General features: G+C 42.4%; 1 protein-coding gene across 3 annotated transcripts in view; it reads right to left on the bottom strand.

The window, feature by feature from the left end:
• SLC35F1 (solute carrier family 35 member F1) overlaps positions 1-27,840 on the bottom strand; it is a 359,888-nt gene that overhangs the window by 43,427 nt on the left and 288,621 nt on the right. For all 3 annotated transcript variants that reach the window (XM_072965785.1, XM_072965784.1, XM_072965786.1), the window contains one exon: positions 3,033-3,192. In XM_072965785.1, the coding sequence (XP_072821886.1) occupies positions 3,033-3,192 (160 nt within the window). The remainder of the gene's footprint in view (positions 1-3,032; positions 3,193-27,840) is intronic.

The following is a 27,840-nucleotide window of genomic DNA, read 5'->3' as shown; positions in this document are numbered from 1 at the left end:
TAGGAGGATTAACTGAGATAATGCATGGGAAAGCGCCTGGCACCAATAAAATTGTCACTTTTACTTGATTATGTTTAATTAGCTCCTTGAAAATATTTCCTCCTCTTTGAAATAAATATAGAATTATGTCTACACTAAGAAAAAATGTCATTATGGTTATCTAACGTCTTTGGTAAATGAACTATAAGATGCAATAAATGCATTATAGTAGAAAGAAGATATTTTGAAGAGCAAGAAATACATTATGAAATATGATCCTATATATTTAGGATCTACTTTAATTGAGTTTTACCTTGATCCTATTATTTTCTAACCTTCCCTTTTACATCCATCAGTTTTCCGAGGAAAGCAGAATGTCATGGGGAAATCTTGCTGGCCTAAGTCATTTTTACACCGTCCAACATCTGTCTTATTCTCAGGAGCTACTTTTATTGCATGTCTTTCCCTCTGTGCATCAGTAAAGGCAGAGCTGGTCTTTCAGAGGAGGCCAGTATGTGGAGGAAGGTGGCAGAGAGAAAATGTACACCTTAGGTCCATCGATTTTCACTGACAAACTTGGAAAAGACATCTCCTTTCAGGTGAGCTCAGAGGCATGGGACTACCTCTAGAGCATGATCAGCTTTCCCATGACAAGCACAGAGTTGGAACCTAAGTGTTGTTTGCATCCGTCCCACTTTGTAGACCACTCCACGGACTTCAAGGCAGAGTCTCCACGGCTGATATCAATGTGTTTGAGGACGGAATTCTCAAAATTCCAAGTTAACGTGAACCACAGATTAAACAATATAAAAAGGACCAAGTCAGTTCATTCTCTTTTCCTGTGAAAAGCTCCTGATACGGTGATGACAATTTATACCGAGTTGAATGCCTGGTTGAAATTCCGGTGAGTGCCTGAAGGACTTTAGAAAAGTTCTGTCTCTGGTTAATTAATGCAACTGAACCAGTTCTACGGTAAGGGTGGTAACGAATGGAACATTTTTGATAATGATGCACACAAAGATTATACTGTCCTCAAAACCAGTGTGTTATTTTCTTTTTTCAGAGCATTTTATACAATAACTTAAATTGCTGCCTAATTTAGTATTTTGATAGATGTAAAGCATGTGCAATCATTTTGTAAAATGAGCCCTTGGATCCTAACTTTGGGTTGCCCTCAGAACATCATGCCGTGGACTTGGGTACCATTACTTAAGCATGGAAGGTACTCAACAATGACAAAATTTAGTTCTGTTAACTCTGGCACTTTAAAAGTCACATCAAGAATGATGCTGTGGGCCTTAAAACAGATTCACAGGAACAGATCAAACATCACTCCAGCATGTTTCCGCTACTCTGTGTTGTTTTTAAAAACGACCCCTTCTGAAAGACTGTCAAATGCTCTTATTTCCTTTTTTAAAAAATATTACTAGTACTGCTTTCCTAACGCTTCATTTGAAATCAAGAAAACATTTTTCACAGGATTAGTGAATACAACCTAATGAAATCAATTCAAGTTAGTTTAACATTCTGGGTGTAAATGTTTAGATTTATCATGACAATTACCTTCTTTGACGATGAATGCAAAATGATGGCCAGTGTGAATGGCGAGGGTTCAGCAAAGCAAAATTTTCATAAGTAAGAGCACATGCTGCTTAGTTTGTGCTTACATAGTTCAAATAAAGCTGAGAAAGTGTAAAGAAATTGTGACTTTATAACAACTGGCCACATTGTATCAGACAAAAATACTGTCTGATTGGTCCAAAGAGATGGTCAATATCTGGATCATGATGAGCATAGAGCGTAAAACTAGCCTTTTCACGTGACATCCATCAACATCCCATGGAACCACTGTCCCAGAGAGCAGGACTTGGGAAAAGATGGTGTATGTATTTCAGTCCATCTGTTGAGGTGAGACTGATTACGCTGTGTAGGCAGCGTTTGGTGAGGGCAGAGGCTGTTCCTCTTTTGCTCTGTGTTGTGTCTTCAGCTCCCAGCAGCATGGGAGAGAGAGGGAAGCCTGCCCACGAGGTCAGGAGCCTTGGGTTCTAGCCCCATTCGCTCAGCTCTCTGACCTTGAGCAACTCACTAGACTTCCTGCGTCTTGTGTGTCAAATACAAAGGAGCCGAACAAGATCCCTTTCAGCCATAAAGCTCTCTGATGCAACTTGAAAACATAAATGACATTCATTTCAGGTCCTTCCTATGACCTAGTCTCGTAAAGAGAAATGCCCCAATTTTAATTTTTTATCTCTACTTCCCTAGAAGGAAGGCAATTCCAAAACTATAAAAGACTGGGTACTTTCTATCCTGTTCCTGATGCTAACAAAGAACATCATCTTTTTCTGCCCCCTGAAACCTTCTGGAGCTCAAGGATTTTAGGTACATTTTAAAGAATTACAATGCTTTAAAACGTTTTCCAGAGTGGTCCTCTGGAAACCATTCTAGATCTGTGCTCCCAAAAAGATTTGATGAGTACAACTTGATGTTTGACCTTAGGCCTATAAGGTAATTACCTGTAATGGCTACACCAAATCCTGCCCCGAAACAAATAAACCAACAAAACACCATGCATGAGGAGACTGAACTTAGCTCTCCCTCATAATAATATCGAGTATTCCTAATCTAGTCTTCAAAGTTTAAATATCCACTCTTAGGCTTATATACCTACCCTTACCAGTAGTTTGAAAGCTCAGTCTTTGACTTGGGAGAGAAAGAGTCAGAGGGCAGGTTGGGGCAGGTCCTTGCGGTTCAAGAGTGGACCGACCCCTGATACCATCTCTCAGCAGCTGGCCTGGGACCAATACATTCTCCAAGTGGGTCCCGACTCTCAGTTTTAAACACAGTCTGAATTTTACTTCCTTCATTCACTCAGGAAAAATGTATTAAGCACCGCCTAGGTGCCGCTCGCTGTTCAAGGTGTGGGAGCAAACGCGACTAAGACACAGACATTAGGAAGACCAGGTTCCTTGTTTCCACCCAATCATGAACATTCCATGCCTTGCTTTGGTTTCCCCAACAGAGGCAAGTAACCTGGTGAACATTCAGAGACTCACCTGCTCCCTGATGCCTTCCCACAAGCACATCCGCTCCCGCCATGCAGCCCATTCCCAGGATGCAGACGACGATGCCGATGAAATGTACAGCCTTGTACCGGATCAGCAGGAAGAACCAGGAGAGCAAAATCACAACCGGGATCACAAAGCAGTCCAGGAGCTACGGGGAGGGAGGGAGGTTACCAACAACAGGAATTTCAGAGGGAAGCTTTCCAAGAAACATACCTTGGCTCTGTAGAAAGGGAATTTCCCATGAACCTGTGTTTTTGGGTAGACTCAGAACTTATGCAATTAAAACAGACTCTGAAACAAATGCACATTGACCTTACTTAAACATCCCCAAGAAGAGAGGAGAAGGCAAAAAAAATAAGTCAGGCTGGTGGTGAAGATTCTTCTGCCTTTATGGTGTCAGGGCAGCTCAGCCTCCGTCTTCCTAAGCACCCTGGCTGACTCTGTGGGAACACATACTGGGGCGAATATATTGAGCCATTAGATGGTCCCAGAACTTTGGGGGTAGATCTGGGAATGGGAGGTGAGGAGGCAGAGAATTTAGACAAAAGCTGAACTTCATTTCTCCCAGAAAACTTTCTCCCCACTACCAACAAAAGTTACTTTAATCTCTCTTTGAAAGTTCACTCTTAAAAAAATCTGCTCTAATTATAAGTACAAATATTAATCTCAAAAATTTACAAATACTTTGAAATACCGTTGTCAAAAAAGAGTGAAAAAAAGGGAGAGAGAAAAAAAGGATGAACAAGAGTAAAGAAAAAAATCTTTGATTTCATTTCTTGTACATTTTGCACAAATATTTTGCATCTAAGAGATGGTGGAGAGCTTGCTCCGGTCATGCAGTGAGGTAATGTGAAGACTTCTGTTTCAGGAGCCAGAAGACCTGAATCCAGATACTAGATCCTTACTTAGAACAGTGTGACCTTAGGCAAACCACACACTCAGGAAGCCTCAATTTCTTGGTAGTATAATGAAGATAATAACTCCTACTGACTTTTAACAGTGATCATTGTGAAGTTCGAGGATAATACGTGTGAAAGCGTTTTGTAAATTACAAGATCCTCAGTGCCAGTCTATTACCCTGCTTCCAAACACATGCTCTGGACTCTACAGAGCCGATTGTCTCTATCACACCCTGGTAAGATGCAGTGACCTCTGGACACTCCATCAGAGGCAGGGTCTCCACTAGACAAAGTGACAGCCCTCAGGACTTCAGACTCCATGTACCAAATGAGAACCTGATGATGTTGTCCCACTGCCCAGTACAGCTCCTCTGCTGGAATCTTAAACAAGTGGCCCTGCCGCCCAGTAACCACATACTGGGCAGCGAGTCCTAAGCTTCCTTCACTCTTACTGTCTACATCCAATTGACTGCCAAATTCTTCCAGTTACACCTGCTAAACATCTCTCAAACCTACTCATGCCACTTCCACCACCTAGACTGAGCTAGCAAACTCTCCTACCTGGAACAAGCCGTTCCTTCTTGCCTCAGGGTCTTCATTCATGCATCCCTCTCCTTCTGGAATGCTCCATCCAATTCTTGAACATCTTGCCTCTTTTTCTTCAGACCTGTACTTATATACTGCCTCCTCAAGAAAGCTTCTCGGGTCCCTAGGCTAGGTCAGGTTCTATTCGATGATTTCCTTGCATCCTATACCTCTCCTGTATAGTGTCAATTATAATAATCCTTAATTGATATGGAATTATTGGCATAAAGTCTGACTTCCCCTCTTGTCTGGAGGTCCCTGAGAGCAGGACTATATTCCTGGTACCCAGAGTCCTGTGAGCTCATGAGAAATATCCAATAATAGTTATTGAACAAATACAAGAATTTTTAATATTCGGTATCATCAAAACAGAGTCTCCAAGATTCACTAAAGGCTGAAAGCCTGGAAGCAGTTTCAGAAGATGGACCTTCACCCCTCTGCAACCCCATAAGATTATGGGAGTAAAATCTCTGAGGAGGGAATGAGGCAGGAAGGGGGCAGGGCACAGCCACTCAAGGAATGCCACAGCAATTAACATCAAAATGGAAGATTCAACCCCCAGTAGACCTTGAGGCTAAGGATGATGAGAGATTTAACTTCTAGCAGAACTTGAGCTTCATTATACTCCCATTGTAATATATTAACATGGTGAATAACATGCCCACAGGCACCATGGCAGTCCCAAGGCTAGCCACAAAAGGTCAAAGGGTGGGAAATGGCCAACTTCCTGGGAATCCCAGCCCCTTCCCCTTAGATTGGTCCTCCTACTTATTAGCATATGAAGCCACCAAGCCCATAAAAACCAGCAACACGGCACCTCACAGCTGCCCCCTTCCCTCTCCCTCGTCCAGACAAGACAGCTCCGCATTCTGTCTATGGAATGTGTACTTACTTTCAATCTGAGCACCCAGCCCCCACACCTTGTGGCCTTTCTCTTGCCTTTCAATGTATCTCTCTGAATAAATCTACCTTCACTCAAAAAAAAAAAAAAAGATTCACTAAAGGCTGAAATATGTTTGTATATTTGCAAAGCATCCCTGATCCTCAGAATGGCTTTTTAGTACTGTAAATAGCACTTAGAAGCCCCTCTATCCCAAAAGCTTTTTGTGACCTGGGCAGACCCTCATGCTTCTCTGTGCCTCGTTCTTCTCGTTTGCAAGATGGAACAAGCAATCAGAATACTCAGCTGTCCCCAAGGGGACTGTGAAATGATAATGCTGAGTAACCCCGCGATGGGCTCGGGGCTGAGCCCAGAGGTCACAGTGCTCCTGGAGGGACTATGTACGGGGGTGACGCCTGGTAGGACTGCATTACAGCACACGGTCACTCGCTGCACAGTTAATTAGCAAGTTAACGATCCTACTTGATGCGGTAAAATGCTCTAAGGCAGGTTTCACAACTGGTCTCAAACACCATTTAAGTATATTAGGAAATTTGAGTTTGCCAGTGAAAACTCTTCACTGGGCACAAAACAGGTGGTGTTTTGTTTTAAAAATTAGGAGTAATTGAATCAACAGTTAAAAGATTTAGCCACATGCTCCACAATTGGGATTTCGTTATCTGGCTGGAAGCCCTCGGTCAGTGAAGCCGAAGGCTTCCATGCCCGAATTACTGAAGGCAAACCAGGCCATCATCCAATCTCCGAGGACGCTGAAGTGAGCTTTTTTGGTTCTCAGTGGCATTGGAAACCCCAAAGCACTTGAGTCCTGGGATCTGTTTCATTAATGGGTTGAGCTGAAAAATCTGTATTTGTGAACTGCCAGTTGGACCTAGGGGTAGGAAGGACTTTTAGAAAGAAGGGGAAAGAAGGATACAATACAAGCCAGGGTTTCTGGGACATTTCAGCTGGGCAGCTGGGTGCCCAGCATACAGTAGGGAATCAATAATGGCTGACTAAGTGAATTGAAGAATGGCCAGGCACATGGTACCACTGACTGTCAGAAGGGACATTAGAGAGAATCCAGCTGCTAGTGGCATTTGGGGTGGGACAGTTCCTCATTTTGCAGGACTGCGCCATGCTCTCGGCAGGGCATTTAGCACCACTGGGTCCTGACCACTAGAAATAATTGCTCCTACACATTTACAAGTGCCCCTCAGGGGCAGTATCTCCCCCATTTAGAATCACTGAGAGCCCTTTATTTAAAAACTGAGGATTCAGATGTTTCAAGAGGTGAAGCAATGTGCTCAAGGTCACTCAAACTGTTGGTATCAGTAGCAATCCTGTCTTTTTTTTTTTTCTTGGTGGGGGAACCAAATTTTAGTGAAGGTCAATGACAGGAGTTGCTACAGGTGAAGGTCTCACCACAGCATTGGTAACTACAGACCAAAAAACCGTTTGGGAGTTGCTGTTAGTAAACAGGCTATTATTTTTTAGTGATTTTTGGCCCTGGCTTTTCCCCTGTGGTCATATAGCATAAAACATACTGACAAAATAATTTTCCAATAGTTTTCTAATCGCTTAACTCCTTAGCAACGTGGTTGTTTGAGTAATAAAAGAGAGTAGCATTATAATAGATGACCACCCACAACTGAGACTGTGAACTCTGAAAAAGAACAAAAACCCCTTCTGATTCTGCCATGAACCTTTTTCATAGATTTACCTTTCTCTGTATATATTTCTATACCCCAAAGGAAATTATAAAATATCAAGACTGAAAAATAAATGAGTATTATTTCATAATCATCTTCTGCTATGAAAAATCTCAACGAACATGAAGAACTTTGGAAAGAAAAGTGTTCATTATTCCTTAGATTTACAGAGCATCTTTTCCCCCTAAAGATTTAAGCTAACTTACTCTTCTGACATGGAGTAGGTTAATCCTCCTGTGATACCAGCCAATGGGGTCTACAATCCCAAGTTATTTAACTTTATTGATGGAGGCACTGAGGCATACTATGCTTGAAGGCTGGGGCAAATTCTCTGAAGTCATTGTGATAACACCAGGGTTATTATTTGAACTTGGTAGTATTAAATAACATTTATACTAGGTTTTGTTCAGTTTATAAATTAAAGTTTGCAAAATACTTAAGCTGCTTTTACTTAATCTTCATAACAGCCCTTTAAGGGAGTTATGACTATACCCTTTTTATAGAGAAGGAAACTGAGGGTCCAAGAGTAAAGCAAGTTAGTGTCTGAGTTGGGGCTAAAACAGTCCCTGGACTCCTAGATCACAGTTCAAGTGCAGCTTCTGGAAGTTGTTTAAATAATTTTTTAAACATCTGTGTTGACATTGCTTTTAGAACAATATTAGACAGTCAATTTCAAATAATAGTAAAGCTTTTAGTTATTATTGGAGAATTGCAGCCTCATTTAAATTTTGCGGGCGTGCTCTCTCTCTGGCTTCTGCCAATCTCTTACCTTTGGCTCTTTCTCTTAACTTTTTAATCCCGCTAGGTTATGCTCTCTCTTATCCCCTCCCTCACCTTCTCTTCTTGCTAATACCTACTCAAGCCTCTCTTTCCCTTCTGTGTTGTCTCCATTTGCCACCACTCCCCAGACCACCTCAATCTGGCTTCAGCCACCCAGCTTCTGAATGTGTGCTCCCTCAAAAGCCCCTCCCCTCCCCTAACTTGGTCACTACACCCTCCTGGAAGTGGACAGTTGGGGGAGTTGACACATTTTTGTGTATCAGTGAAATCTACTTTCGTGGACTGTCAAGCCTCCTTAGTGTTGGTGGATCTCCCCAGTTGTATCCTGGTTTTGCAGAATGCTGCCTAAGTTTTTGGTTCACCTGAGTTAACAATTCTAAGTCTGGGATGCTGGGAAAGGCGCAGGTTCTGGAGCAGCTGCATGCTGAGAAACCCCACCAGGGGCTGGGGCCTTCGGGGGCCAAACGCTGGCACACCTGGCCTCCCAGGGGTGAGACAGGCTGGCTAAGGGAAGCAGAGAGAGGACGTCGGCTGGGTGAGCGGTGCCCCTGCCCAGGGCGGTGCTGGCTTCAGTGGCCCCCTCGGAGGATCTAGATGGAAATTCCCACCGCCCACAGAGGCCTGGCCATCTCTGTTTCCGGCCCAGCCCCTTCCAGCTGTGTTCCGGATTGCTCCCTCACAGTGTGAAGTGCAGCGCGACCTCCCCGCCCAGCTCGGGGCACCCAGTGCCCAGGCAGCCCGGAGCTCGCGCCAAGGGCGCCTGAGCGCTCACCCTCCCCAGGCCCCCCCACCTGCAGCCTGTTGCTGCGCCCCAGCCCCGCCCCGCCGCACCAACCTCCTGGGGAGGTGGAGGCGTACTTATTTTGGTGCTTATTCTCGAGGAACTTCTATTATAAACTGTGCGCTTTGATGTAAATAGACTGGCTCTGCGCACTGACAGCAGCCCGTGGCCCACCAGGCACACTTGGCCCAGGTCAGCAATTTGTTTCTTTGTCCTGTGAGCCCCCGCAGTGCAGGGACAATTTTACCCACATTATCGAAGAGCCTGGCTGTGCCCATAGAAAGTGGTCTCGCAACAAAAATTGAATAAATAAATGAATGGAGTATCCCTTTACATAATTATGAGTTTCCTGAGAAAAGGGAAGGGCCTCGTTCACCTGTGCGTTCCTCCACCGGCTCCCTCAGAACCTGGGATTTAGTACATGCCCAGCGAATGCCAGCTGAATGGGAGAATGAAGTTTTTCCGGCCCCCATGACCTCACCTGCCATTCCACTAACTTTATTTAACCTATTTCCTGAACAAAATATGAATTTTACCACTTAAACTTTGGTGGATATGCATCAGAACATCAGAAAGTTAACATATTGTGGTATTTTATGTTTTCTGAGTTACAAGTTTATATGCTTTGTAACATGGATGAAGAAGGCAAGGAAATCTAAGTAACTAAGATGGGAGAATTGCTCCACAAATTAAAAATAGGTATTTCAGGAAATCTCCGTAGTATTACCATTCTGTACTTATAGACTTAAAAACTCGGCATGACTTTTTCTTTATCTTCAGATTATGACCCTTAAATATCTTCAGAAAAGCTAAGAACTGCATTATGTTTTCAGTTTGATAAAATATCTATACTGAGAGGCTGTCTTTTGGGTATAAGTTTGCTATATGTACTGCTTTCTTCTTTAATGTTGGATGCTTGTGGTTACTTCTCTTCTCCTCTGGGTTCTATCTGGCAGAAAATACTAGCTTGACCCATTTGGAGTGGCCCTTTTGGTAGGTCAAATGGTCGAATATTGACAGTTTCACATGGTTCGCCTTAGAGATTTAAGGAACCAAATGGAAATCAGACCCCTGCTGTATTAACTTTACACTTGGATTGCAGAAGCAGTGTTGCCTCCTACCTCCCACTCCAATTTAACTTAGCCTAAACTTTCTTAGGCAGCTATACTGGGGTAAATGGTCCTCAAGCCTTGGACTCTGTCTCAGGGGTCCTTCGAGCAAGGGGCTGTTCTCAGCAATCCATAGAGCAGGTGCAAGTGAAACACTCTGAAGACAGTTTGTTTCCCCCTTTTTGTTTTCTTTTAAGGCACAGCAACCCCACCACATGGTAAAGTGCCCTGCTGGATACTGATTTGGCTACTTCCCCTTTGGGGTGGAGCAGGAAGGAATGGAGAGCGAGCGTTGGAAGGGAATGGCAGTCTCCCCTGGCCTGGGTGGTAGCATGGGGAGAACAGGGAAGTCCCTCTATATTCCTTCCCTACCATAATTTGCTTTGGGTGACATGCATCTTTATGTAAAAGTTCACTTCTTGATTAAGAACCTACATATCATAGTATTAGGCATAAGGCTCTCTGGAAGAAGAAAATCAGAATCTAAAAGAATAAAGTGTTAATAATGATTATCCTTGAATGGGATAACTGAGTCTTCACGATTCCACCCAAATTCTCTGCGGTTTTCAAATTTCCTCTCTTGAGCAGAGACTACTTTCAAAATATATAAAACACCACCTGTTCTGAGAATGTAAAAAAATCTACAAGCCTCAGACCAGCCTTTCTCTAGGGAAGCGGGTGGTTTGTAAAAAAAATTGAAACAAAACAAAAAAAATCCCTGCTACCCAACGGCTCCCATTCCAGGAGAGCATAATGAGGAGGTGACCTCATCCCTCCTTCTAATTCTCTGCCCCAAAGAGACTCCTCCACCAGCCTTCAGCTCCTCATTAACGCTCCCCTCCGGCTATTCACGGGCTCCGGCTCCCCCCACTCGGCCCAGCTGTCAGAGGCTAAACCGGAGGCAACCGGTAGGTGATTCCAGGAAAGAGAACATTTCCCAGCTCTCCCTTCCTCTGCTTCTAATTGGCAATTCTCCCGCGTTTCTAAAAGTGATATGTATATTATAAATTCATCTCCGGTGAGCAAAACTGATTCCTTAACAGGGAAGGATCTTAAAAAAGACAAACTTCAGTAACACAGGCACCTCTTTCAGCTGACAGTCCAGCTGAAAAGAGTGGAAGGCCATTTGGGAAGTGCGCATCACTCAGTCAAGGACAGTTTTAATTCAGGGGCCTGGACCTGTGGCCATCCCGGAGGCATTTGACAACCCAAGCCAGAGTGTAATTCCCGAGCATTATCCTTCATCTGGAACAGACTTTTCTGGTAGATACCCCACCCTCTCCCCACCCCTCCAGATTTTTTCTTCCCAGAAGGTATTAATAACACCTCGACCCGCCACAAACCCCACAGGATATAATGTTTAGGTTTTACTGTCTTAAAATGTTCATAATAGATGAAGCCATGTTTCCATCATGTTGCCCAAGAGATCCAAGCTAATAAAATGTGTCACTGTGATGACTATATGACAACCATTTTCCAGGAAATGTCCTATTTTCAGAATTTAGAAAAAGATTTTCACCAAACTGTCTTTCTTGTTTCTACTGATAAGGATTTAAATGTGTGAATTTTATCTGTTCCCCTGTGCCAGTTCATCAGAACTTCCTAGTTAAAGTTTATACTCTTTACCTTTTTTTGGCATCAACTCTTAAAGACAGAAAAAAAGAAAGAAAGAAAAGGACACTACCATGCACTAAAAATCTGGGACAAGTACCTAGAAATCTAGGTGACCACTGGAAGATACCGATAATTAGGGAGACACACTCTTTAGCTCTGCTGCAGGGAGGTCTGCCTTGCGTGAGAGCAGAGTTGTCCCAGAGGACAAATTCCTACTGGATGAGCATCATGGGAGCTTTAATCAGGTTTAGAAACAAGCTCTGATTATCAGCAAACTAGATTCCAAAAGCAGAAAGCAAGGAATTAACAGCTACTGAGTGTCTACCATGTAACAGGTACAATGCTGGGTTCTTATTTTTCCCATTTTATAGATGACAAAACGGAGTGCTAAAGATAACAGGCAACTTACGCGAAGACACATAGTAGAGTCAGAGCCAGGATGTGGTCCTGGGTTTGCCATTCTCCTTACACAAAGGGAGCTTCAGCCGTCAAGGTCCAGGTACAGTAGAAAGCATATAGGATCCAGTTATAATTAGTGGTCTAGGCTGGGTCAGCCTCAACTCAATCTAGCGGGCTTTTGCACTCTCTTACATTGAGAGCACTTTGGGAGAGAGGGCAGACTCTGAAGGTATTGAAAAAATAATCACTGGTTGTCAGCATTTTTTATATTAAAGAAAGTGAAAGGTATACGAGAAAGTGTATGAGAATTACAATCGTTTCATTTTAGTGATGGATCTCTGATACAGGGTAGCTGTCTTGAATATTTTTGGAGAAGGGATTGCCTTAAGTCATCCAATCACTACTAAATTGTATTTTTCATTTATGGAATTCATGAACCTAAGAACATTGACAATAACATTAAAGAAAGTACACATTTCAAAGCACATATTGAAGGAAATGAATGTTTTCTGATAAAAGATTAATTTTACATTAATTTTGCACTACTTTTGATTCCTCCCAACATTAAAACAGCAGGGAGAAACAATTTCAAAAGCTAGAGTAAAACATCTTGTACCTTGTGGGGTTTATCTTGAGGTCTAATTTGACTATTCCAGGTTTTATTAAAAAAAGGCAAAATCAGATTTTCATCACCTTATACTTGTCATTTATTTCTTCGGTCAGCAGATATTTATTGAATGCCTGCTGCATGCTCAGAATTGCTACAGGTGCTGAGCATGATCAAAACACTCTACATCTAGGTTCAAGGGGACAGTTGTCAATGAACACACATTTCTTTCCTCCAGTTCACAGTCTTCCCCTAAAGACTTGCCTGGCACTGACAGAGATTCTGCCCCTTGTTCTTTGGGACCGTCCCCTCCTGCCCCCCGAGGAACCATGCTCCTGCAGGTGTGCTGTGTCCCTACCAGATCTCCATCCCTCGCTCTCTGCTGGCTGTTTTCCTTCACCATAGAGACATGCTCCGATCTCACCCTTGATGCCCAACTGTCTGGTAGCTATTTATCTTTCCGTCTTCACTGTCAGGCTTCCTGAAAGATTAATCAACAATCTGCTTCTGCTACCTTGGCCCCATTCACTCCTCAAGCTCCATCAAGACCAACGACTCCCTTTGCCATGATGACCACAGCTACCTTGCGTGGCCACTTTTGACCAAACCTGGCTGCAGCATTGGGCATCATTAACCACTCTGTCCTCCAATTCCCTTCTCTCCTGCCTGTCTCTTTTTCCTCCTTCCTTTGTGGTGCTTCCATTGTTTTCTGGACTCATTTTGTCCTTTTTGTCCCTAATTATGGGTGTGTTTAAGGTTCAGTGCTTGGCTCTCCCGTTTCCACATCCTACATATGCTGCTGTCTGGCCCTTCCCCATCTCTTACTTCCTCTCCTGCCAGACTTCTTGAAAGGAGCTGCATTCAGCCACGGTCTCCATCTCTTCAACATCCATTCAACCCCTCACCTCAGTGCAGTTTGGATTCTGGTCCCCAAGCACCATCAAAATTGCTCAAAAATCCATCCGCTGTTTCTGAACCTGGTGGAGACATTTCAATCCGTCCCTTATTCAGTGCAGCATCTGACATTCCCTCCCCCGGGGCATACTTACCTGCCAGGCCTCCCTCTGCCCCTTACTTCGTCTCTCCCACCTCCTGCACAGACTCATTTTTGGGCCCTGGTCTGTGCGGTCCTAGATCTACTCTCATCTCTCAAAGGCTGCGCTCTCAGGACTTTGCGTCAGTGTCTCTTCTCAACTCTCCACATTCACCCTGGGAGATTTCACCTACTGTTCTGGCTTTCAAGGTCTTCTCTATGCTGATGACTTCAGAATTTGCCTCTCAAATCTGGATCCAGCTGTACAGTCAAGTCATTCAACCACCTGCCGATCTGGTGTGGATATACCAAAAATGCCTTTAGCTCAGCATGGCTCAACCATGCACCTAAATTGGTCTTCCTCCCCTGACTCTCCCCTCGGTGAATGGGACCACTAGCCACTTAGTTGCTCAGGTCTGCCCTGCGTGTCTGGCATCTAGGGATCACTCCTTCCCTCTTGAAACAATTTCTTGAGTTGCTTCCAGGGTCTCCTCTTACCACATTGGCCCCTTCTCAGCTGACTTTCCTCCATTTATACTGACTCCATTGGTGATCCGATCAGACCATGCCTTTCAGCATCATCTATATGAAATGACTTCAAATGATGTCTTCCCTTGAACTCCAGAGCCATATACCCAGCCACCACCTATCCTGAGTTCTGCCAGGAGGTCTAACAGGACACTTAGACCTACATGGCCAAACAGAACCCTTGATTTTTGGCTCTACACCTGCTCTTCTCCAGTTTTCCTCATTTAACCACATGACACAACCCAGTGGCTCAGGCCAATGACTAAGGAGTCATTCTCCACTCCTCTTTTTTTCTCCTGAACTTCGCCATACCCCATTCAAACACTCAGAAAATCCTATTGGCTTTATCTTATAAATGCACCCAACCACCTTTAGCCACTGCCATAGTTGGCACTTGGCTTTGAGTCCCCATCATCTTTCAGTTAGTAGCCTCCTGACTGTCTAATCTTGTCTACTCTTCCTCCTGTATAATCAGTTCTCCATGAGCAGCCACAGCCACAGGGATCTCCAAATAATAGATTAGGTCATATCAAGCCCCTGTCTTAAACACCCTAATGATTTTCCTCAGGACAAAGCCAAACTCCTTTCCGTGACTTAGACAGCCTTCTGTCATCTGGCCCCTACCTCCTTTTTCAGTGTCACCTTTTACTACTAGTAACTCATTCACTCTTTCCATTTCTTAAACACACATGCTCAGGGCCTTCATCCTTGTACTGTTCCCTTTGCTGACAACTCTCTCCCCCATAGCTTTGCATATCTCACTCCCTTGCATCCTATGGGAGAGACAGAGAATGAAAACTAAGCATGACTTGGAAGGGAAGCTTCATAAGGGCAAAAGCACTGTCTTCTTTCTGCTCTATGTCCAGCACCATGGAAGGGTATATATAATATAGGTTTCATAAATATTTGCACAGCACATTAATGACTACCTTCTTCACCCACACATCAAATGAGTTGCCAAGTCCTGTCTTTTTAGCCGCCTAAATTTCTCTAGAATCTCTTCACTTGCCCTATCCTGTCTGCCCCTTCCTCATTAAGCCTTGTGAATTTTTCTAAATTGCAAATCACGTCATGTCATTCCCACACTGACCACCCTCGGGATCAACCCCAGATTCCCTAACATGGCCTCTAAATCCCTTTGTGATCTGTCACCAGCTACCCCTTCATCCTCTTGTCTGATCGTTTCCTTCTTGAAACTCCATGCCGGAGTTTAGTTGCTTAATGTGCCACGGTCTTTCTTGATTCATTTCTTTGCACATGTTGTTCCCCTGCCTGCAGTTCTCACGTCCACCTCTCTCAGGATTCCTTGCTGGGCCCCCTCAGTCTTACCTTTCAGAGTTCAGTCAGGACAATACTTCCTCCAGGAAGCCCTCTCTGACTTCCTAAGTAGAGACTGAGTGCCCCCTCGGGACCTTGCATTGGTCTCTGTATTACTGAATTGCACTTATGCTCAAACACAATCCCTTCCGGAAGGAAAGGAGTCCTCCCCTCTTGCACTCAGTGATACCTCCTGCAGTTGGGATGGTGCTTGGCATACAGCCTAGGGCCCCTTAAGTATTTTACTAATTCCTTCAAAAATGTTTATGGAGCATCTCCTACCTGCCACATACCACTCTAGGAAATAAAAAAACCTGGGTAATAAAAAAATTTCCCCCTTACGGGGGTTTGTAATCTTGTGTAAGAAGAGGCAGACAAGTTAAATATATAGCATGTAGGTGATAAGGGCTATGGAGAAAAAGGAAGCAGGGGAGAGGGCAGGAGAGTTGAATGGGGCAGGATTGTGAATTTAAACCGAGTGGTCAGGGAAGAGCTCACCGACATGTGAGCAATGTCCAGAGCTGTTTATCTCATTTGCAGAAGGTAAACGTTGAGTGACTGCAGAAACTGTGATGGAATGATTCTGATTTCTCGGAACCATGTGGGGAGATTCAAGGGAACTGGTATTGTCACCAAGGTGACTGGTACTGCCTCAAGCTGCTCATTGAGATGATTTCGGCCAAGAGGACCTAAAGGTGAGTGTCCCATGCAGTTGCTGGTTCCTGTCATCATTCTCTGGCCCAGATGGTGTCACAACTCCTAAAATGATCATGAAGCCCCTTACCTTGATGGCCCCAGAAGATGCCCAGGCACACTCTGTCTTCCAGCTCAAGGGCTCTTGAACTGGAAACGGCCCCAGCCCAGAAGACAGAAGCAAGAGGGAGGACAGGAAGACGGGGGACAAAACTAACCCCCGCTACCTTCTCATATATTGGTGCCTTTGTGAATTCTCATTGTCTGAGTCTTAAAAAGTCTCACAGCTTTAAAACTGTATCCTTCAGTCTGAAAGCAGCTCACGGGCTTTTATTGATTTATGATTTATGAACAAACACATCCCTTCAAATGCATTCCCAAGGGAAGCAGGCTATGCACTTTTTCTTTTTTTAAGTGCAAGGAAACCCTTCAACTTTAATCATTTATTACAGGTAAATTCTGTGTAGTGGTTGAGTCAAAATGAGCGCTTCTGTAAAAGCAACGAGTCACGGCATGGAAATGTCTTCTTGTGCATCTATCTGTGGCAGACAGCACCAAAGTGCTTCTCCAAGGAGCTCATCGAGAAAAGGGAGCATCCTTTTCTCAAAGAATGAGAACACCAACACAGATGGGCATGAGAAGCCTGCTCTGGCATCTGTGTTTCTGGCTGTTTTTGGAGAAAGCCCTCCAAAGGTCAGCGCCTTCAAATCTGCCTGGTGGGGCAGGGGAGGAATTAAGTATTCTCTCCAGCTGTCGTTCAGAAACAGACTCACAGGCATAGAAAACAAACTGATGGTTACTAGAGGGGAAAGGCGGGTGGAGGGATAAACTGGGAGTTTGGGATTTGCAGATACTAACTACTATATATAAAATAGATAAACAACAAGGTTCTACTGTGTAGCACAGGGAACTATATTCAATACCTTGTAATCACCTATAATGAAAAAGAATACAAAAAGGATCATATATATATAACTGAATCCCTACTCTGTACACCAGAAATTAACACAGCATTGTAAACTGACTATACTTCAATAAAAAAAAATTAGAAGATTAAAAATAAATAAATAAATACCATCTCCAACTGTATTTGTTTCTTATTGCTGCTGTAACAAATGACCATAAACTTAGTGGCTTAAAACAATGCAAATTCATTCTCTCACAGTTCTGGAGGTCAGAAGTCCTAAAACGAAAGTAATGCCAGGCCCGTGTTCCCTTGGGAGACTCTAGGGAATAAACCCTTTCCTTGCTTTTTTCGGCTTTGAGGGGCTGCCTGCATTCCTTGGTTGTGGCTCCTCCCTCCACCTTCCAAACCAGGAATGTAGCATCTTCAAATCTCTCTCTGACTCTCACCTTTACTTCCATCCTCACATCTCCTCTCCCCTCTGACTCCTGACCCTCTCTTCAAAGGACTTTCGTGATAACACTGGGGCCACTCAGATAATCTGTGATCATGGCATCATCTCAGCTTTGTTAACTTAATCACGTCCGCAGAATCCCTTTTCCCTTAAAGCAGTATAACACACTATAAAGCAAAGTAACGTATTTATCTGTTACAGGGATTAGAACGCTGACATCTTTGGAGGGCCATTATTCTGCCACTACAGCAGCTATGTTCATGCACAATGAAAGGTATGCCTTAAAAACAATGAGGATTTTTTTTTTAAGGGAAAGAAACTGCTGCTTATTGAGCAGAGTGTGCAGGTGTTTACATACCTAATCTTCTTTAACACACTGGAATTCATTCATCTGAACATGGCTGTCACTCAAGGGTGTCACTCTGAAGGTCATGGGTGTATTTTAATGAAGCTCTCATTGCTCAAAGCCAGTGTGAATTCTTTGAAATTGCCTTCGGAGCACTCACTGGAATATCCTTAATGGAGGCAACTGCTCATTCTTTGAGCAGAAGATATATTTTTTTGGAAAGAACCAAAGTGCTGGAATTAAGCTAGATAATACTTTCTGGATCCAAAGGAAGGATAAATTATAAAGAAATCTGCATGACTTAAAATTGGCTCTGAAGATTTCGAGAGGGAAATTCTAAAATATTGTGAATGATGGTAGTCACATCACAGTAAGTGTATAATAATAAAAGATACGCCCTTTGAACATGGATTTGAATATAGAAATTATGCTATTTACTAAGCTACTTTGTTTAAATCTTATATAGTAAAATATCATTATTACTTAAGGACATTTTTATTTAAAAAGTAAAGAGAATTCTTATACAGAAGTTTGTTTCTAATGAAACTATTTGGAGTTTGCTTATTCTTAATTCTCATGTTACATTGCCTAATTATGGAAGCTATTTGTTGCAAACTAGTTCTTTTCAAGTCCATTATCTTTCATATTGTGTCCTCTAAATCCTTTCTAGGGTACAGGACTGTTTTCTAAAATGAGCCAAAACTAGATAATTGGTTTAAAAAAATTCTCAAATCCTCTATCCAACAAAGAAAATCTTTGACTTTCTCTTTTATTGTATTAATGATCTTTAATTCAGGAACCAGGGAGTAATTATCCGGAGAAAACTATGAGAAATTACCAATGTTATTTATAGAATTTTGCTTCAAGAGAGTCAGGAAGGATGACTTGAAATAACAACATGATTCTAAACTTCCATGAAAAGTGTTCATATCTATAAAAATCACTTTAAAGGCCAAATGAACATGTTCAGCCAATGAGCATACTCTAATTGGCAAGATCTTAAAGCATGGCTAATTGGAATATTCTGACTTTAAAAAAATTAATTAAAATTAGGTTGTATCAAGGCTTATAAGTCATAAGTCTCTGAAGTAAAGAAAAATTTGAGTTTTAAAATTTTATTTAGGTGGCTATTAGAAAACTTTTGTTTTCAATGCTATGCTTTATTTCTGTCTCTGTCCGGTTTCTCTGTCTCTCTGTGTCTTTCTGTCTCTCTCTCTTACACATGTGTGTGCGAACACACACACACACACACACTCCTAGCTTTATTTGTGATTCCTTACTTAAATGAATGAAAACATTGATTAAAACTGTTCATTTGTACAATCATCTGCCCACAATTCCAGCAATTCTGTATGGAGCGCACATACTCAGAAGGCCTAAAGCAATCGAGCGTTAACAGATTAATCTGTGTGAGCATAAGGCAGGCTTGGGGGTACCCAAGGCTGGGCTTCCTGTGTCTTCCCACCTGGGCTATTCACCCTTACCCACCAAATATGCCAGGCTAGGCAACTTGGCCACTAACTCTGAAACATATGAATCCTTGTGTGTGGTGTAACCTTGGCCTGTAGGTGTGTCTCACTTTTTGCAAACTCGGAAAGACTACCTAAGGAAACAAATATGAGTTATTATTCATAGTACAAAATGATTTTTCAACTTACAAGAAACACTGTACATGTCCCCGTGTGTTAAAAATATAAATTATTTATAAACATTTATTTGGAAGTATTATTTCAGGAATGTGTTCCCTGCAGAAAAGGTGGAACATCAGTATCAAAGGAGAAATTTTTCTTGATTTTATGTGTCAGGCAACAGCATTCCAGGGCTTTAGGGTCTGTTTAGCCCCTGGTACTGTGAAAACATGATTCCAAACAGGGTATTACCATATTGGCTTGTACAATTTCCCTTGCTATTTCTACTCTCAAGCAGAGTGGTTTGGAAGAATTTTGTTCATACCTGGTAGCAATCTCATTAATCTTTATGAGATTTCACCTCTTACTGACTGGCAGGTGGTCCTACCTGAGATAACACAGTGATCAATCAGGGCCAAAGCTCACTGGAATATAGGTTTCCCATAACCTTCTCCTGTGTCTCTAGCAAGTTCTTTCACCTAGATCTCTTTGCAGGCAACTGTGAATTGTTTCATTGCTCTTCTAAAATTTGCTGTCTGAGAGGGAGAGTGTATGAGAAGATGGAGTAGGTTAGGCAACATGCATCTTATTATTTTTTTCTTTCTTAAATTGGATCAATGGGAAGAACACATGAAGTGGAAAATATGTGAGTAAAAGGAGCTGGCATGTATCAAGCATACTGGAGGCCTTGTGGGTATCCCAGGTTGGCCAGCTGGTTGTCACATGGATAAGTCTGAGAGTATCGCAAGACCAGAGAAAGGTCTATTTGTAGGAAGGACAGAGGAATTTCACTGAGGAAGATGCTGGTGTCTGCACCAGGAGATGGTGGCAGGATCAGAACAATAACATATTATCATCTGTTGCATTATTTCTGCCTTAGAGCTGGTGGAGAAACATGGGCCACTGGATGCAGTGTTACATCTGCATACCACAACCACACCAGGAGGCAGGCTTTTAAATTTTTACTTTATAAGAGGGGAAACTGGTGCTCAGAGAGAAAGAAAACAAACATCTAAGGGCATCTCACTTACAGCTCAGCTACATGAGCCAACAGAGCTGATGATCACCAGGGAATCAAGTTGTACAGTTTTAGTGTCTGATTCATATTGTCAGTAAAAAGCTAGGAGTACACACCCCATCAAAATGTGTCCTCGAGGGTCCTCCCTGTCACTAATGGACCCAGTCACTCCATCTCTAAAATCCCTTAGTATTTTGTGTATAGATCCATTTTACTGCCTTTCACGCTGCACTGTAATTTGTTTACAGCTCTTTCTTCCAGAAAAATAGGATAACACTTTTTGGAAATTTAATTTTCCCCCTTAAATCATGCCCCATACAGCCTTCTACTTGTACAACTGAGCCATGGGGGAAATGAGCCAGTTCTTTATAGAACAGAGAAGTCACTGATCAGCTGTCAAACACAAGACTGATTTTCCTGACCCCTATAGCAAGGAAGAGTCTAGAAGGTCAGGTTTGTGGACAGAGAAGGGATTCAAAGTTCTGTAATTCAATGTATCAAGAATCAATATTGCCAACTCCATCAGAGTTTCCTCTGGCGTGTGGAAGGTCGCCCCTTCCTCCCTTAGGACTGAGCCAGGAGGCCAGATGTCCCAAAAGGAGGATGTGAGGCCAGGAAGTCCTTGAGAGACAGGAAGAGGGAGGGCAACACTGGTGCCTCCCACCTGGGGACATGGCCAGAGGAAAGGAAATCGACATGGGAGAAACCAGTTGGGAATCATATGTGCCCAGAGGTGCCTTCTCTGAGTTGAAGTCCCAGTGGGGAGAAAGAATGCGAGATAGTTTGAGGGGAAATTGAAAGGTTTCCTCTTGGACAGAAGCACACCAGCCCGAGAGGCCACATTTGAGAACAAGCAGAGGTGAAGTGTCATTGGTGGCACACTCTCGCTCCCCAGAATTCTTCTCAGCTCCTGTTTGGCCCGAAGTCTGAGTGCTCTGCAAAGGGGTGCAGGCTGGCTGACCTGGGGTAGGAAGTTCTATGTGGCAGGAACCACCACGGCTGGAGAGCAAATGCATTCACAGCCAGATACCTGGAGGTCCACAGCATCAACCAGAATCAGGGGGCAGCCAGCAAGCAGGAGAGAGCAGCAGGGGCCAGCAGGATGCCAAGCATAGAACCGAGCTGCAGATCCATGTCCAGTCCAGCAAGTGCACACTCAACAACTGGCCACTGCCCAATGGTGAGCAGCAATCAAAGGACTAAGGTGAAGCCAAAAGTCACGCTAGAGACTCACATGAAAAGCGAATATGGGAGAGGAATTCTGAAAGGTTGAGAATTTGTCCAAAAGCAACTGAAATATCCAAGGAAAGTTTTAAAACTGGAAGAAACTGGCAAGTTTTACATCCAATCAGACTTTTCCCTCTACCCACTGCTATTTAGCTAGCTTGAGGATGTTTGGGGTAGGTTCACTATGAAGATTAGGTCAACTATAGGATATAAAGAAGGTATAGTTGCTTTGGACACCTAAGAATAGCATGACCGGTTCTGCATCCAGGCTTTGCCTATAACACTGGAACTTCTTGAGAGCCAGGACAGTTTTTTTCCCATCATCTTTACATCCCCAGAGCATAGCAGAATACTTAAAAGGTGTTTAGAGTTCCAAACCTGGGTCCTGTGGGAATAAATGCACTCACTGATGAGAAAACTACTAAAGGTCACTTGCGGTGCCCTGCCTAATAACTGGCCCTTAGAAAGTCATCCTTTCACTTATTACCTTTTTAATTCAAATATTTCCTCTATTTTTGGCATCTATATGTGCATGGTCTTGTGAAGGAGACAAAGATGAATTGTTTCCGCATTTATTCAAACATCAGACATTTAGTCAGCACTTACAGTGTATCAGGTACACCGGTCTCACATCCAGAATCTTACAGACTTGAAGGAGAGAGGGAATATGCAAACAAATGACGATCATATAAAGTAGAAAGCGACAGTTACAATAAGGAAAGTGAAGATGAAGAGACAGAGTCAAGACAGGATCAAATGCGTGTTTTCCTGCGAGCATGGTTGTCACAGAGTATAGTGGAAGGAAGGGAGAGAGACGGTCCCCTGACATTTCAACGGAACTACTGATGGTGTCTGGGGCACCAGCCCATGGGACCAGCCCAGAGGACCAGAGTCAGTGGAGATAGAATATGAAACTCCCTTTTGGAAAAGTCAGTTTGGCAGAACACATTTTAAGACAGGTTTAGGGATGTACATAATATGGAGCTAAATCAAGATTGAAGACAGTTTTAGTGTGTTTCTTTGATGATGTGCAAGGGGCTAGCCCCTACATCAGGACTAAAGGCTGACAAAAAACTGTGCAGCACTCAATCAAGTATTTAGATTTAGATTGCTACATATTTAAGTTATTCTCACGATCATGAGAATAGGAAGTTCGGATCTAAGAAATCTGAGAGTCAGAATATCATGGTCCCTTTAGGGGTAAGAACTTTGCTTTTGAATGCTTTGCCTTTAAATGTACTTTAAAACAGCTCTTGAATAGTCATTAAGCTGCCACTGTCCTGCACCAGGGACAGGTAAAAACAGCAAGGATAAAGAAGGAAATGCAGTTTTAAAAGCTGAGCTCATAATCATAAGCTCAAGCCCACGGGACATGTTTCTAATGTGCATGGGCGTGCTTTCTCTCTGCTCATTCATGGAGGTGGAAATGCAGGTTAGCTATGAATAAAAGTCTGCTTAATGACCTTCTCTATGTGTCACAACTTCTTGACAATGGGACCATTGTTATATAAATCTTGAGGGTGAGAGGTAACTCTCTCCTGTGGCCACTGGCTGACTGCACACTTTTTCCATCTCCCTACCAGACTGTATTCTGATTGTTAATGTAGCTGTCCACTATCCTACGGTAGAGCTCAGGTCTGATCAGCAGCTGTGTCCCCAGCATCTAGCCACAGCACTGGCATTTTTTAATCAATAAAGGCATCTGTATGCCAAGTCTAGTCATTTGGCTTAAACTTTAGACTCCAGAAACACATAAAGAAGTACAAATTACCCAGCCTTTTGCTATCTTGTACAACTTAATTCCTAGTTTACTGAAAATTCAGAAAGAGTGGACCTAGAAAGACCTGAAGGTTACAGAAAGTCATCACTTCCATAAAAAAAATTGTTGCATGTGTATGATGCAGTATGTTGTGTATATTACACATGTATGTTGCATGTGAATGTCTTACAGAATTAGTCCCAGGGTTAGATACCACACTACACATTGGAGAGGCTGCATTCATTCTGCAATAACCTTTGCTAACATGCCTAAGCAGTGGAGTGGGGCAGAAGGAAAATAATCAGGGCTAGAGAGATTTCTTTCTTCTTCTTTGCTCCTGGGAAACTGTTTAAAGAATGGGAAGAGCTCATACACATGCACTGTGTGGATGAGAGGATGTGTTAGAGGTACAAACTCCTCAGCATGGCTAGCAAGAGAGCTGGAAATTATTTCTAATGTGAGTTAATTTTAATTACCAAACTATCAGGTTTGAAAAGACCTGCTTTTTTCTTATTTCACAGATGCACTAGTTTCATCTGTTTGCATTTTAGTATTACATGGCTGAGGAAAGCTGAAAAGACGTTGGGTGAGAAGTTATAAAGCTGGTATTTCTCCTCAAATGGTTCATACAGCACAATTATAAAAATAGCATGGCTTTTAGAATTTATTCAAATGTCATTGCTAATCTGTCTCAAAGTCACAGGCACCATCTATTCATTCTCTACAAGTCAAGAGATACAAACCCACAAATGTGTCTTTAGAATAAAATCCTTATCAATCCAACATGATGGTGTTACCATCTTTCCTTTGACTTTCTAATAAAGGAAACAGCTGGGTTTCTTCATTCAATGTCTTTCATCATCTTTTCCCTGAATCAATGTTATCTCTTTTGCCATTGTTAACTTTCTTAGCTTCCTAATATAAAGGCAAAGTTAAAAAAAAATTTTTTTTCCCAAAGCTGTTCAATGTTATTAGCCATTAGGGAATCACAAATTAAAACCACAGTGAAATATCACCATACACCTTTAAGAATGGCTAAAATAAAAAACAATGGTAACACCAAATGCTGGTGAGGGTGGAGAGCAATGGGGTCGCTTATACATTGCTGGTGGGAATGTAAATGGTACAGTGGCACTCTGAAGTGTTGTTTGTCTGTTTCTACAACCAAATAGTCACTTTCCATGTGATCCATTGCACTTTTGAACATTAATCCCAGAGAAATACAAAAACCTGCACATGAATGCCATAGCAGCTTTATTTGTAAAAACCCAAAGCTGGAAACAACCCAAATGTCCTTCACCAGGTGATAGTCAAACTCTAGGAGATTTCTACCATGGGGCACTACTCAGCAATAAAAAGGAACAAACTACTGATACATACAAGAATTTGGATGGACTTAAGGGCATTATGCTTAGTGAGAAAGTCAATCTCCAAAGGTTAAAATCTGTATGATTCCATTTTATACAGCATTCTCTAGCTGACGAACCTACATAGAGAATAGAGTAGTGATTGCCAGACAACAGGGATGAGGGTGGTGGAATGCAAGTGACTTCATCGGGGTTTCATGAGGGAAAACCTCACGGGTGATGGGACAGTTCTGTACCCTAATTGGGGTAGTGATTACACAAACCTAATCATGGATCAAATGGTGTAGAACTACATGAGCACACACACACAAACACACACACACATTAAAGGAGGGAAGGAAAATGAACGAAAACTGATTAAGGTCTGTAGTCTAGTCAACAGTAGTGCACCAATGTTAGTATCCTGGTTTTGACATTATACTGATGTCATATAAAACATCACCATTGGGAAAAGTTGTGTGAACAGTTCAAAGAATCCTGTATGGTTTTGCAATTCCCTGCAAGTCTACAGTCATTTCAAAAAATATGTATATTTCCTCTCATGCTTCAAGTATCAGTTGTTTGTGACATTTAACCACAAGTTTAGTGAATGAACTGGAAGGTTGAGAGGATAAAGCACAGACAGTCTCTTCATGTCTTTTTGCTCGACATTGCTGTGTTTAAGAGAATCAGAAAACAAAAGTATTTGGTGCTCTGCCAACTAGTAATGAAAACCGTGTTACTAAAACAGAAGTGATTTGAAAATGGGCTGTTGGTCACATCCTATCATTTCTTTCCTCAGAAAACTTTGTGGTTCTCTTTTACTTACAAAGTTAAGTCATACTGTCATACTCCTCATCCTGGCATTGAAGACCTCCTATAATATGACCCCAACTTAACTTTTTGGCTCTATTTTCCTTTATCCCTTTATGAGCACCCACGGCTGCAATTTGTTCTCTACACCACAGCCTGATTGTTTTTTAAAATCAAATTTGGCTTCCTATGGCTCTCAGCCTATAGACTCAAACCCTCGACCTGGATGTCAAGCCTTGGAGAGTCTGGCCCCTGCCTCCTTCCCCAGCCCATCTTGTGTCACTCTTTTCTTCATCCTCCTTGCCCACAACCTTGTTCTTGCCTCAGTCCTTCCCACCACGGAGACTTAAGCATGTGGTCCTCTTTGCTGGGACCTCTTTCCCTTCCAGCTATTCTTCCGTTTCTCTTGTAGATCTCAGCTCCATCACCAGTGCTGAGATCTTCCCCAAACTTCCAGTTTAGGTCAGGTTGTTTTGACAAATGTTTTTGTAGAATTCTGTCGCTTTCTTTTAGAACACTTATCCCTGCCGATAACGATCTACCCATGCATTTGGTTATTTGACCAAAGGCTGCCTTTCCCATCTCCCTGAAAGCTCCATGAAAATACAGAAAGTATCTATTTTTGCTCACAACTGCTCATTACCTAATATGCTGTCCTGAACACAGATGTATTCAGTACTTATTTTCTAAGTGACTGGATGAATCAAACTGGAATGACTGTTCTCCAATCATATTCCTCAAGTTTCCTGCCCCTGGGCTTTCATCGTGCTCTCCACTCCAGGTGCAAAACTATACCTACATTTTATCCTCTCTACATTTTATCCAGTCTTACAGACTCATCTGAATGGGTTCTTTCTTGCCTTTGCAAATAAACATCATCTCTGTCTCCTTTGAACACTGTAGCACTTAGGCGTCCCTTCTTTCGCCCTACGTGATGTTACTATCAATAGACTGAACCTCTCGTCCCCTTTACAAGTTCATAAGCTCCTGGAGGGCAAGGTTGATTCATTTCCTGTTACGTCGCCTGCAATAACTAGCGCATTCTTAGATGCTTAATTAATGTACTTTCCTTATTGATTAATATGAATAAAAGCTAAAGGCTGAATTAATATTAATAGAAACTAGGGAGAGTCATTATAGGTCCTTGTTAGTTCCACTGATTTACAATGAGTAAACAGAATTAAATTACAAAACAGCAATACAGATATGGTTCCCAGAGCAAATGCTTTCTATTCTGACCATTTAATTAATAGACTTATCTTTTTGTAGGTAGCAAAATGGTTCTGGAACTGTTAGATTCGACTTGCTTTTTTACTTCCCCCATCCCCTTGCTCAATAAATTATAATGAAGACCAACTGATATTTCAGTAGAATTATTATTTTACTATCTTTCAACAGAATTAAAATAAACTTTTCATAGAATGCAGCATCAAATGGGATGTCAAACAGCTAATTTGAGGGAGGTGGCAAGATGGATTAGTAGTGGTGTATAACATGGGCTGAAAAAAAATTGAGGACAAGGGGACAGCTGTTAAGAAAAAAATTGTTACTGTTTATCAGAAAAAAAAATCAAATAAATTGAAAAAAACTTTACTAAAACCCCATAGAACTTATGCAACCAGCAAGTGGTTGTGACTTTTTAATGCTTAACAAAAGAAAATAAAAGTCAACTAGATTTCCTAAGGGGGTAGTTTCCTCTTCATTCTCCCCTAGGCCATTTATAGTTTTTGGCTCTGAGCCAGTGGGTTCAGGTTGCCATGAAGCCAACATTCCTCTCTTTCTTCTTTCAATATCCCTGTATAGACATTTCAGGGGCCTCAGCCAAGGAGAGAGAGTTCTCTACTCTTTGGGTATAACTGCTGGGAATTTCTGTCCCCCCAAATACCGGAAATCAGTGTAATTTAATTAACTTCTTTAAACATTTATTGAGTACCTAGTATGTGCTTGGTCTCCTAGCAGGTACTAGAGATTCAAAGGTGAACAGTAAATCATCCTTGCTGTGCAAACGCTCTCAACTTGGTGAAGTAGGTGGAAACAGTCAAACATCATTCTTAGGTAAGACAGACTGAAGACAGAGCTACAAAACAAAGTGCCATGGGAGCACAGGAGAGAGACAGAGGGAGAAATCTGTTGTCATTGTGGGGCTTGTTGAAGTGAGTGGGAGCCAGGCTGGGTGCAGAGCATTCTGGTTCTCCCAGCATCTGTCTACCTCACGTCTCCCTTAACAGGTGACAGATACATGATTTGGTGGGAGTGAGTGCTGACCAGTGAGCTAGTGATTCTCACCCAGAGATGATACCTCTCTGCTAGAGAGCATTTGGGAATCCATGGGGACACTTTTAGTTGTTACAAAGGCTGAAAAATGCT

Source organism: Vicugna pacos, chromosome 8, assembly GCF_048564905.1.
Source record: "Vicugna pacos chromosome 8, VicPac4, whole genome shotgun sequence".
Lineage (NCBI taxonomy): Eukaryota > Metazoa > Chordata > Mammalia > Artiodactyla > Camelidae > Vicugna > Vicugna pacos.
Note: the sequence above shows the minus strand (reverse complement) of the source record. Positions and strands in the feature narration are given on the sequence as shown.